At 40.3% G+C, this 13,325-nt stretch overlaps 1 protein-coding gene across 2 annotated transcripts in view; it reads right to left on the bottom strand.

The window, feature by feature from the left end:
• The window catches only part of LOC117531746 (gephyrin-like), a 73,921-nt gene that overhangs the window by 37,781 nt on the left and 22,815 nt on the right, over positions 1-13,325 (bottom strand). For both annotated transcript variants that reach the window (XM_034194866.1, XM_034194867.1), the window contains exons 5-7: positions 11,352-11,446; positions 11,151-11,217; positions 4,090-4,371 (exon numbers count right to left, since the gene is read on the bottom strand). In XM_034194866.1, the coding sequence (XP_034050757.1) occupies positions 4,090-4,371; positions 11,151-11,217; positions 11,352-11,446 (444 nt within the window). The remainder of the gene's footprint in view (positions 1-4,089; positions 4,372-11,150; positions 11,218-11,351; positions 11,447-13,325) is intronic.

A 13,325-nucleotide genomic window follows, 5' to 3' on the forward strand; every position in this document is an offset into this window, starting at 1 on the left:
TGCACGAATCAAAATATGTAAACTCCATCACTCCAGTTTATCACAACAAATTCAGTTTTAGTGCTTGTTAAGTACACACACACACACACACATACAAAAACTATCTTGCAATTCTTTTTTGGTTCCGTTTGAGTTCACACAGCAACATTTCTTGTAAGCCTTTAGCACAGGAAGTGATATGTGCCATGTCTGCTGTGGGGCTCAATGCAGCCATCAGCACAAACCCCTTCACATGGCACATGGTTTGCGCAGCCATTACCACTGAGTAGCTGGACTTTTCTACATCACCATCTTTCTGTTCTGACTGCCAGAACAACTCTGAAAAATTGCCATGTTTGATGAAGACGTATCATATTCCCCAAAAATTAAATGTGAGCATGAGCACTGCTAGCAAGAAAAATAGGATCTGCTCCAAACATGAAGAGCCTATTGCAGCTTTGGGAACGATTGTGATGGAGCTCCAGTTCCACAGTGACTGGGCTCAGTAGGCAATTTTAACAGACTACTGGGAAGAACAAACCAACGATCTCAAGATCCGCAGACACAGTTTGCCCAACAGAGCAGCTGGCATTCATCTAATATTGGCAGACTAGCCAACACTTCTTTCTTTCATTTAGGCCAACATTAGCCTAGCCATTAGCAGCATATACAACCCCTGGCAAAAATTATGGAATCACCGGCCTCGGAGGACGTTCATTCAGTTGTTTAATTTTGTAGAAAAAAAAGCAGATCACAGACATGACACAAAACTAAAGTCATTTCAAATGGCAACTTTCTGGCTTTAAGAAACACTATAAGAAACCAGGAAAAAAAAATTGTGGCAGTCAGTAACGGTTACTTTTTTAGACCAAACAGAGGGAAAAAAATATGGACTCACTCAATTCTGAGGAATAAATTATGGAATCACCCTGTAAATTTTCATCCCCAAAACTAACACCTGCATCAAATCAGATCTGTTCGTTAGTCTGCATCTAAAAAGGAGTGATCACACCTTGGAGAACTGGTGCACCAAGTGGACTGACATGAATCATGGCACCAACACGAGAGATGTCAATTGAAACAAAGGAGAGGATTATCAAACTCTTAAAAGAGGGTAAATCATCACGCAATGTTGCAAAAGATGTTGGTTGTTCACAGTCAGCTGTGTCTAAACTCTGGACCAAATACAAACATGGGAAGGCTGTTAAAAAGGCAAACATACTGGTAGACACCAAGGAAGACATCAAAGCATCAAGACAGAAAACTTAAAGCAATATGTCTCAAAAATCGAAAATGCACAACAAAACAAATGAGGAACGAATGGGAGGAAACTGGAGTCAACGTCTGTGACCGAACTGTAAGAAACCGCCTAAAGGAAATGGGATTTACATACAGAAAAGCTAAACGAAAGCCATCATTAACACCTAAACAGAAAAAAACAAGGTTACAATGGGCTAAGGAAAAGCAATCGTGGACTGTGGATGACTGGATGAAAGTCATATTCAGTGATGAATCTCGAATCTGCATTGGGCAAGGTGATGATGCTGGAACTTTTGTTTGGTGCCTTTCCAATGAGATTTATAAAGATGACTGCCTGAAGAGAACATGTAAATTTACACAGTCATTGATGATATGGGGCTGCATGTCAGGTAAAGGCACTGGGGAGATGGCTGTCATCACATCATCAATAAATGCACAAGTTTACGTTGATATTTTGGACACTTTTCTTATCCCATCAATTGAAAGGATGTTTGGGGATGATGAAATCATTTTTCAAGATGATAATGCATCTTGCCATAGAGCAAAAACTGTGAAAACATTCCTTGCAAAAAGACACATAGGGTCAATGTCATGGCCTGCAAATAGTCCGGATCTTAATCCAATTGAAAACCTTTGGTGGAAGTTGAAGAAAATGGTCCATGACAAGGCTCCAACTTGCAAAGCTGATCTGGCAACAGCAATCAGAGAAAGTTGGAGCCAGACTGATGAAGAGTACTGTGTCACTCATTAAGTCCATGCCTCAGAGACTGCAAGCTGTTATAAAAGCCAGAGGTGGTGCAACAAAATACTAGTGATGTGTTGGAGCGTTCTTTTGTTTTCATGATTCCATAATTTTTTCCTCAGAAATGAGTGATTCCATATTTTTTTTCCCTCTGCTTGGTCTAAAAAAGTAATCGTTACTAACTGCCACAATTTATTTTCCTGATTTCTTATAGTGTTTCTTAAAGCCAGAAAGTTGCCATTTCAAATGACTTTAGTTTTGTGTCATGTCTGTGATCTGCTTTTTTTCTACAAAATTAAACAACTGAATGAACATCCTCCGAGGCCGGTGAGTCCATAATTTTTGCCAGGGGTTGTATACAGCATCAAAATTGTAATTATTTTTATTAACACTGGGAGGTGGTTTGTTAGATGGCACATGGGAGACTCGAGCCTTGATATTTTACATTTAATAAAAACTGGGCTGTGCAGCACTGACTATGACCGTTCAGATGATTGTTTATAATTGTGTATGCAAAGCACAATGTAAAAACTTCAGGCGGAATGTTAAGTATGTGTGAAGTGTAGCTCCTCAAGCCAGTTACCAAACATTTCAAGTGAGTATTGTATGTTTTTAATTTTATGCAAAGCTTTTGTTGTATACCTGTATGAGGAAACCTGACAGGAACACACTCTGATTTGAACCATATTGCGATTCTTACCAAATTGTGATGGAGGTGTACTGTTACGACCATAATGGCTTCCCTCGATCATCTCCTTCTTGCATAGTCACCCAGTTTTTAAGAACTGGACAGATTAACCAGAGTACCATAGAGTTTGTGGCACTGATTTCACAAATATGAGCGCATCATCCATAACGTCAAAGTCAAGAAACATTCACTCACTCACAAAGGCACTGAAGTCAAAGGACTCCAAAATCTTGTCCAAAACAGTCCTTGCAAGCACTGAGCAGAGCAGAAGTCATAACACATTCCTGACACACACCAGAACTCACTGTGAGAGAATCTGTTTCCACTCTGCAAGACACTCATAGTACCTTTGCATAGACTGAGTATGATGTCTAGCAAATTGTCAGGATGTCCAACAACAAAACCCAAGTCAAAAAGTTTGCAAAAATCATCACAGGCTGCAGAGAAACCGTGATAGTATTAATGCTTGTATTCAGTGAGCAGGGACATGGTCAATGCTCGACTTCTTGGGTACCAAACCAAACTATTCTGGTAACACAGCAACAAGTAATTGGGAATGAATTCTGTTAAGAAAGACCCTTGTGAACATCTTACAAAGCAAAGCAAACAGTATAATACCACTGTAGTTACTGCAATAGAGGTGATCATCCTTTCATTCCCAGAGTGGGAAAACAACATTCTTTGGGGATAATGCCCCTCTCCCAAAGGGAATTAAAAGCTGCATGGAACGCCAGAAGAAAAGAAAACTCACCTGCCTTGAAGAAGAGCAACACAAACCATCTTGGGCTTTGGCAAAAACTGATCTGACTTTTTTTTCATCGTTTTCTGACACTTTATGGTGCAAACAACGACTATTAATTGAGAAAATAATGGCGAGATTAATCCAATACAAAAATATTTGTTAGTTGCAGCCCCACATTAGATGAGTTCTACATCATGGATGCTGGATTAAAGTTAAGGACAAAACCTATCAACAAAATGTGAGAATCATCAACCTGCCATGGACTGCAGATAAAAACAAGCCTGCATGTCTAAACCTGGCACAGTTATAAGATGCGCCTACCTGCGAATGTTTCTTTTTTTTATTATTATTGGTTGCTGTAAGCTTAAAAAATAAATTAAAAAAAATATCTCCCACCATCATCACTGGCTATTTGTGATGACTGTGAAAACAGTCAGAAGAGCAGCATAAAATTTACTTTGAGTGTTTTTATTATTTGGGTTTGACAAAGACTGTTCATATTCAGCAACATAAAACGGCAAAAGGTTCTGACAGGTTTCTGAAATGTTCTGCCTACTCTTGCCTTTGAACAAAAGGTGCCTGTAGTAGTTTCACCATGAAATGACTCAATTTTCTCCATCAAGCTACCAAATGCAGCACTGGAACTGTTGTGTGTGTGCGCTTCCATAAACTGGTTACCTTGGCGGCAATAGCGGCTGCAGTGATATGGGTGGAGCCATGCTGGTGATGATGATGGTTGTGTGCATGACGTCCTCTCCTCCTGTCCTCCTCCTCATCCTCCTCTTCCTCACACTGGGTGCCACGCTCCATGGTATGCATGTTGGCATGCGTGTTGACCAGCAGAGAGGAAGGGGACGGCAGCTGTTCCAGAGCAGCGTGTGTGGATTTAATCCTTACCGATGCCTCGCGCAACAGATCAATGGCATGGGGCAGAGCAGGCAGGATGAACTGAAAACACTCCTGAAGAAACAGAAATATGCACCAACATCTAAATTCTATTATTCTGAATGGCACAAAAGTCTAGTTCATGTGGCTTTGATTTAAAAAAAACAAAACAAAAAAAAACCCACTTTCAATTAACGTTCCCTTTTAAAAACTGTACTTAAAGCAAAAAGACCAACAGTGCATCAAGAAAGTATTCACAGTGCTTCACTTTTTCCACATTTTGTTATGTTACAGCCTTATTCCAAAATTCTACACACAATACCCCAAAATGACAATGTGAAATACGTTTGGGGTTTTTTTTTTTTGCAAGATTATTTAAAAAAGGGAAATCACTTGTACATAAGTATTCACAGCCTTTGCCATGAAGCTCAAAATCAAGCTCAGGTGCATCCCGTTTCCACTGATCCTCCTTGAGATGTTTCTGCAGCTTAAATGGAGTCCACCTTGGGTAAATTCAGTTGATTGAACATGATTTGGAAAGACACACACTTGTCTACATATAAAGTCCAGACGGAAGCCCCTCCTGAGTAAAAGGCACATGGCAGCCCACCTGGAGCTTGCCAAGGGGCACCTGGAGGACTCTCAGACCATGAGAAACAAACTTCTCTGGTCTGATGAGACAAAAATTGAACTCTTTGGCATGATTGCCAGGCACCATGTTTGGAGGAAACCAGGCACCAGCCGTACAATGAAGCATGGTGGTGGCAGCATCATGCTGTGAGGATGTTTTTCAGCAGCAGGAACTGGGAGACGAGTCAGCACTGAGGGAAAGATGAATGCAGCAATGTACAAAGCCATCCTGGATGAAAACCTGCTGAGAAGGTGCTGTGAATACTTTCCGGATGTACTGTAAATAAGCAGGATTTTGTGAATGGCTGAACTACAGGCCCGGCAGGGCATTACTTTATTTATTTATTTATTTTAAAGTAGTAGTATAGTATAGTTTTATAGGTCCTGCAACATTTTGAAACAACCTGTGTCTGTGGAAAAAAAGAAAAAAAAAGAAATGCTGCATAGTCACCTATAGCCACAAGATGGCAGTGTCTACATGTGTAGCAAACTGATCCTGTATACTGAATGAGGTACTGTGATTCACACTCTGGAGCAGGTGGCAGCAACACACCATTAAGCTGGATGTCAGCCAAAGAAAAAGAAAATCTGAATGACATACATTCTTTATCTTCAAGATTTAGTCAATTTAATAACCCATGCTCTGAAACTTAAAAATCACACTAATAAAAAGAAAGAATAAAACTTCCATTCTAGTTTGCATTCCAGTTGTTTGGACTGTGCAAGTCAGTTATTAGGTGGTAAGGTAAGGCCATTACTTCGCCCCTCAGAAGATGAAGGGCTTTAGTCATGCGAATGCTCCCCAGAACCATTTTCTGCAATGAATTTACAAGGAGAGATAGGGAAGATGGAGGCAGCTGTTTATCCAACTTTTTACAAGCTGAACAAAATCTAACTTCATATGCCACCAACCTCTATGACATGTGAGAGGTTCTCCAAAACTGGAAAGAGGAACAGACTCCAGCCTAACACCGCGGAAATGATCGTGTTTCCCCTTCATTTTGGACAATTTCCCTAGGTGCAAAGCATTTCACAATTTATATCTGTATCACATACAGTATTTTATGGTGGCACAATCACACAAGTAGATTATTAATGTTATTTATCATTTAAATGAAAATCTAGTCAAAAATTTCAAGATGCACATAGAGCCTTTATTATTTAACATGCATAACAGTGCCTCACTGTTTCACTGTTCCATGCAAGTCTATGTTAAAGATTGGCCAGCAGATGTCACCACATTTAATTGCATCAAATGCTTCAAAACACTGAACTATTTCAGCACAACTGATTCACATTGATTCAGTGGTTCAAAACGCTTCGGTTTCTCCATCACTAATAATTAGCAATGAAATGCATGAGACCAGTAATTATTATCGCAAGTGCACGGACAGACTTACAATCATGAATACTTGCTAACCATTGAATAACGTGCAACATGTCCTTTAAACTAACTTACTAAAGAAAGAAGCAGAGCAACTCACCTGAACCTCACACAATGTCCAGTCCCACAGGTACCTGATGCTTGCTTTTCTGTCATTGTTTCTGCCATTCAAATCACCAGTTTTGTTGCTTCTACAAGCCCTGGCAAAAATTATGGAATCACCGGCCTCGGAGGATGTTCATTCAGTTGTTTAATTTTGTAGGAAAAAAGCAGATCACAGTCATGACACAAAACTAAAGTCATTTCAAATGGCAACTTTCTGGCTTTAAGAAACACTATAAGAAATCAGGAAAAAAATTGTGGCAGTCAGTAACTGTTACTTTTTTAGACCAAGCAGAGGGAAAAAAATATGGACTCACTCAATTCTGAGGAAAAAATTATGGAATCATGAAAAACAAAAGAACGCTCCAACACATCACTAGTATTTTGTTGTACCACCTCTGGCTTTTATAACAGCTTGCAGTCTCTGAAGCATGGACTTATGAGTGACAAACAGTACTCTTCATTAATCTGGCTCCAACTTTCTGGGACTGCTGTTGCCAGATCAGCTTTGCAGGTTGGAGCCTTGTCATGGACCATTTTCTTCAACTTCCACCAAAGATTTTCAATTGGATTAAGATCCGGACTATTTGCAGGCCATGACATTGACCCTATATGTCTTTTTGCAAGGAATGTTTTCACAGTTTTTGCTCTATGGCAAGATGCATTATCATCTTGAAAAATGATTTCATCATCTCCAAACATCCTTTCAATTGATGGGATAAGAAAAGTGTCTGTTGTGTTTGTTGTGCATTTTCGATTTTTGAGACATACTGCTTTAAGTTTTCTGTCTTGACGCTTTGATGTCTTCCTTGGTCTACCAGTATGTTTGCCTTTAACAACCTTCCCATGTTGTTTGTATTTGGTCCAGAGTTTAGACACAGCTGACTGTGAACAACCAACATCTTTTGCAACATTGCGTGATGATTTACCCTCTTTTAAGAGTTTGATAATCCTCTCCTTTGTTTCAACTGACATCTCTCGTGTTGGAGCCATGATTCATGTCAGTCCACTTGGTGCAACAGCTCTTCAAGGTGTGATCACTCCTTTTTAGATGCAGCAGATCTGATTTGATGCAGGTGTTAGTTTTGGGGATGAAAATTTACAGGGTGATTCCATAATTTATTCCTCAGAATTGAGTGAGTCCATTTTTTTTTTTTTTTTTACTCTGCTTTGTCTAAAAAAGTAACCGTTACTGACTGCCACACTTTTTTTTCTTGATTTCTTATAGTGTTTCTTAAAGCCAGAAAGTTGCCATTTGAAATTACTTTAGTTTGTGTCATGTCTGTGATCTGCTTTTTTTCTACAAAATTAAAACAACTGAATGAACATCCTCCAAGGCCGGTGATTCCATAATTATTGCCAGGGGTTGTATAGTCTTTCCACAGATTTTGACTCATTTTGTTTGGCTTGGCACAATTACAAAGCAAGGTTTTGTTTTATTTTTTAGTCTGACCGCATACAGTAATTTGCGTCCACTTACAGTATGCAGCACTGTATAAGCATATATATCATTGTCGTAAATTTCTTTCTTTATTTTTTACAACAGCTAACATGCGCTTTCAAAACAGACTGATGTATATCTCATGCAAAACACTTTGGCAGAAATTTTAAAATGCGTAAATACACAAAAATGCTCAATTCTCATATGCCTTATTAATACAGAGTGTTCCAGTTCAACACTTCTCCACCCTTCCTCCTTTTCTTCCTCTCACACACCATGAACCTCAATCTGTTAGATGAGACTAATAATCAATTTATTTAATGATCACAGGCATTTAACTGCTATAAGCTGTTCAGGCTGCCCTTCAGTGTGTTATTATTGGTCCGATATGCTAATCTAGGTGAACCGTGGACATGCTTTAAAGCTCATATTTTCCAGCTGGTTAGCAGCACAGTTTAAAACACAAATATCTGCTCACACAGTGAATTACCTCAATATGCAATGTTATCATATACCTATAAATGATACGGCAATATGATTGGATAAAACACTAAAGAATAAATAGCAATACACCCTTTTCGCGGATGGGTAATATTTTTCGTAACACCCGAGTAATCAGCTAGTCAGGTGTCACGTACAATTCTTTCCACCTCACTTAGAAAACAGCGCTTGGAACTTGAGGTGAATGGATGACGAAAGAAGCAAAACACCTTCGCAAATTATGTCGATATTTTGATGAATTTCTTCATTTACAGCAGCTTCATTAAACAAATGTACTCAAATGATTATTAGCACGATGACGAGCTTACAGGCTAGCCTCTGCTAACACTAGAAGACAGTTACCAGTTATGGCTTCTGAAACAAGGGAGAAAAAAAAAAGAAACAGCACCATTCAGCTGAAGCATTAGTGGACATAAAATATTCTGTCTGTTAAGAGCTTCACCTCTTGTTCCACGTGTGTATTTCCCACCGGTGTCACGTACGTCCAATAATGCTTTGAGTCTGCGGGCTCGGTAAGCGGCGCAGCGGGCCACTCACACCGCCCCCTGTCTGCTGTGCCAAGCTGCATGCAGCAACAGGTCCAGAGACTACACTCGCTGTTTTGATGCGCAGCACCCACTGCATCCATCCTGCATCCGTACCCCCGGAGGCAGTGAGCGAAGGGAGAGCATGTGCATTGTGTTCTGCGTGCATTTATCATTTATAGGTATATGATAAAATCGTTATCAAGTTGTTTTACCAATGAATATGGCTTTATACACCCTAAAGAAACCATACACCCTGAGGCCGAAGCCATATTCATTGGTGAACAACTTGATAACTGATAATATCAATCAATAATTAGACACTGTAGCTTAGTATTACTCCATAGACTGTTTCTTGTTTAAATTCAGCCTGCAAGATTCAATGATTCCAAAGAGTGCTTCAGGCTACAAAACCACCGCTGTACTGCTCACAGTTTACAGCACAGATGTCTACCTCACATTACCTTGATATCTGACAATATCATCCAGTACTGTAGCTTAGTTTGAACCATTTCTTGTTTTGATTTCAGCCTGCAGTAGCCGCTTAGAATCAAAGCTTCAAAGAGTTCATGCGCTAGAAAAACCATCTGTTGGCAGCACAGTTCTAGGCTAAAGCCTGATTTATGCTTTTCTGTCTTCGCAATGATGCAGAGGGCTGGGTACCGTCTCTGAATCTCTCTCCATAGCCTGACATGCACCTCTTGAAAATTTAAACTATATGTTGAAACAAGGGAGACCGCAAGGGCTGTGATTGGTCACTTTTCAGGTTTCACTCCTTCCTCTCCTGTCATATTTAAAAGTTTTTGCCATGCACATGCGGATTACATTTCAATTATGAATCAAATAGAGGAAGGTTCGGCAGAAAGTTCGAAAATATGACCAACTTCACAACACGGAGTCAAATGACTACAAGTACGCTCAAATGTCCCCCAATTCATGTAGGGAAATTGCACACAACACTGTTTTGGAGGTTAATGATTGTATAAAGAAGTAGAGGTCGTTGAGGCAAATTAGTCCAGGAAAAAAAACAACCAGGAGCATTTGCGGTGCAGGTGGAAAGAAAGTCCCTGGCTTGCTCTTCATGTCATGCCCCCTACTATTCCAGGGGTAAAGTGCATTGTGACACCCACCAATATGACTGAGAACTTCGAAAGCATCATGCCCTCATCAACGTGATTGAGTGACCATACAGTTACAGAGTTGTAGAAGCATAAATCAGGCTTAACACATTGAATTACATCACCCTCATATCCAATGTTATCAACTGATTACGAGACGTCGTAGCTTAGTTAGACCACGCTGAAATTATCTTCCAATTTACAGCTTCGAGTGAGTCGATTCAAAGTGTGTGTTGAACATTCAGTGCTTTGTGATTTTTGCTTCAAATTATGTAACTGTGTGATGACTGCAAAAGCACATAGAAAAAAATAAAAAGTTGCTGGAACACAGGTGTGGACCAGTTTTTCAGAGCAATATTGCCAGAGAGGGGCAATGGCAGCCCTGAGAATGTAGTCACATAGATCATCTTCTAGGACAACATTAAAAACACACATTAGAGTCCACTGTAACATAAAGGGTAAGTGGGGTGCATTTATATTGTGCTTTTCCATCTGATGCAAGTGCTCTAAGTAGCCTCATATTCACCCATTCAGAAATGCACCAATGTCAGAGTGCTACCAGGCAAAGCACTCAACTGCGCACAGTGAGTAATTTATAGATCAAGCATGGAGTTCCATAAGCACTGGCGGTCAGCAAAACTACCAACAATAATGGTGAACCCCGCCAATTCAAAAAGGACCTTACCAGTGGTCTAACAAATCACAGGTGATCCGTACAGACCCCCCACGGACCGTCATGCAGGTGAACTGTAGATTATTTGCAAAGTTCACATAAGCGGTTTCATATCATAGTGACTTGTTTTGCAAGTGATAACTGTGTTTTTTCTGATACATTCGAGATAAAATCAAAGTGAGGTGAGGGCAGCCTGTGAAAAACATCCTCTCCTGTGGGCCTGTGCAGTGCAGCTTTTCTGCAGTGATTTCCTCAAAAGCTGTATTGATAAATTCGCTGTGCACCCCATCCACAAATAGATGAAAACTCTGATAAGAATAAGCCTATTGAAGGCAATTTTTGTTGGTTTTTTTGTTGGAAAACCCTAATTAAGGCCCTTGCTCAGGGGCTTAGTGATTTCCCTGTTTGACAGGGAATTGAACTGAAGTTCCTCTGGCCTCCCAAAGGGAAAAAACAGACAACTGATTCAACAAAATCCTACCTGAGAGCCCTTCTTGCTCCCTGGCAGGTTGATGATCAGAGTTTTACCACGAATACCACACACTGGCCTGGAAACAACAACACAGTAGCATAAGAATCAAAGTTTCACACTCAAAAATAGGTGGAATAAAATGGATTAGGGTAGATTAGGACTGCATGCCCAATGGAATGACAGATTGCACTGACAGTACAAACTCTTCACCTGGAAAGCATCCCTAGAGGTGTAACGTTGAGTGATCCCATCAGCATGGCCAGAGCCATACCTGGAGCTTCTCTCTCTATCACCTCTCTGGTAGCCTACAATACAAGCACCAGGATAAATTAGTTTAAGGTTAAAATTACTCTTTATCCCAAAACATCTGAAGTTTTCATATTGCTACACAAACATCCAGGAAGCTGTCCGATATATTTAAATAATGCAATGCTATAATACCTTCATCTGTACAAGCATGTAATCAATGAAAGAGTAGAAAGAATGTGGCCTTTTGACCCCTTAGAATAAAAAGGTCAAGATTAGCCAGCTTTGAACTTATCCAACGTCTGTGTCCTGACAATGCTCCCTGTGAATTTGAAGACGCTGGCAGTAATGACAGACAGACGGATGGACACAAAGTCTTCACAATACGCGATGGCCATATTTTGGCCTCGGATAAAAATTAATTCCAGCACAATAACATATGCCTCACTGATAGGTTCAAGGGATAAAAACTAATTCCAGCACAATAACATATGCCTCACTGATAGGTTCAAGAGCAGCTGCTCCAACAGCATTAAGGCCCACTGACATGAGCATGGCTTTGCTTCACATCGTCGTGACAATCCCACCCGTTGTGTTTACAGCTGGACACCGTTCTTTGTTCTACTGGCTGCCACGTGCTCTGCACTGGACGCTGCGTATATAAAATAATTATTTTGTGGCGGATTAATAATTTTTTTCTCCAAATTGGCCATTGAAAACAACTGTAATCACTTCCTGAATCACAGAGGGGGCTGCAGCCGGAGCCGTTGGCATGCGTGCATGCACCTAACTACCTGCAGAAAGCATTTTGAGCCGTCTAAAAAGTTTATTATTTATCATGTTTACATTGTCATGGCTTGCTAAAACCGTTTCATGTTCTTTCCTTCTTGTGTGTAACTGTTAAAGTATGTTTATAACAAATTTAACTTCTTATTATAATCCTTCGGACAAGCTACGCTCTGATGCGATCCGCTGACATCACCACTCACTCTGTTCACCTCTTCTTTACTCCAGTTGACGAGCTGCATGTAGTGTTGAAGATCAGATCGCACGACATTTGTGCGTGAATGATTTTTTGAACATTTCAAAATTCTCTGTGCGCAATAGCATGCACCAGCACCCCTCTGGCGTCCTGTCTGCACCAGTTAAAGAAGAGTTTACTCTCCAGCACGACACAGGTCGTGCTATTGCGTGAAGCAAAGGCATGCTCGTGTCAGTGGGCCTTTATGTATTAACCACACATATTTAAATTTAAACAACAGCAAAATAGCAATCAGAAACTAACACTACAATTCTGTTACACTAAATTTGCCAATAAAAGACTGAACAGGTAGCTGAATGAGAAAGGAGCTGGACTACCAATCGGTACTTTTCAGAGAAAACGCAACATATTTGTTAAAAAAAAAAAAAAAGCATCACTGGATCTTATCTTCCCTGTCTAAATACCTAAAGATCTTAACTATGCTCACACACAAGATCTCAGACTCCTTACAAATGTAACACCCATCACAGTAGAAATGCCCAAGTGCATTGTCATGACTAACAACATGTGTATGAGAAAACAAGAAACTCTCCATGACGACTAAAGCAGCTGTGTACAATGTTTGCATTATCAGCATCCTCCTACTATATGGTAGTAACACCTGGACAACACATGCAAACCATGAGAAGAAACTGAACACTTTCACTTGCCCCGTCTCTGTCGCATCCTTGGGATTTCCTGGAATGATAAAATACCCAACTTTAACATCCTGTCTCATGCTGGCCTCCCTAAAATGTACACCCTTCTCAGGTGATGCAAACTGCGCTGGCTGGCATGAACAGATACACCGCATGGAAAATGGGTGCATCCCAAATGCCACCCTATATGGCTAACTGGCCACTGGGAAAAGCCCTGCAGGTTGTCCATAACTGTGCTACATAGATGTGACATAAACG

This window comes from Thalassophryne amazonica, chromosome 19, assembly GCF_902500255.1.
Source record: "Thalassophryne amazonica chromosome 19, fThaAma1.1, whole genome shotgun sequence".
Taxonomy (NCBI): domain Eukaryota; kingdom Metazoa; phylum Chordata; class Actinopteri; order Batrachoidiformes; family Batrachoididae; genus Thalassophryne; species Thalassophryne amazonica.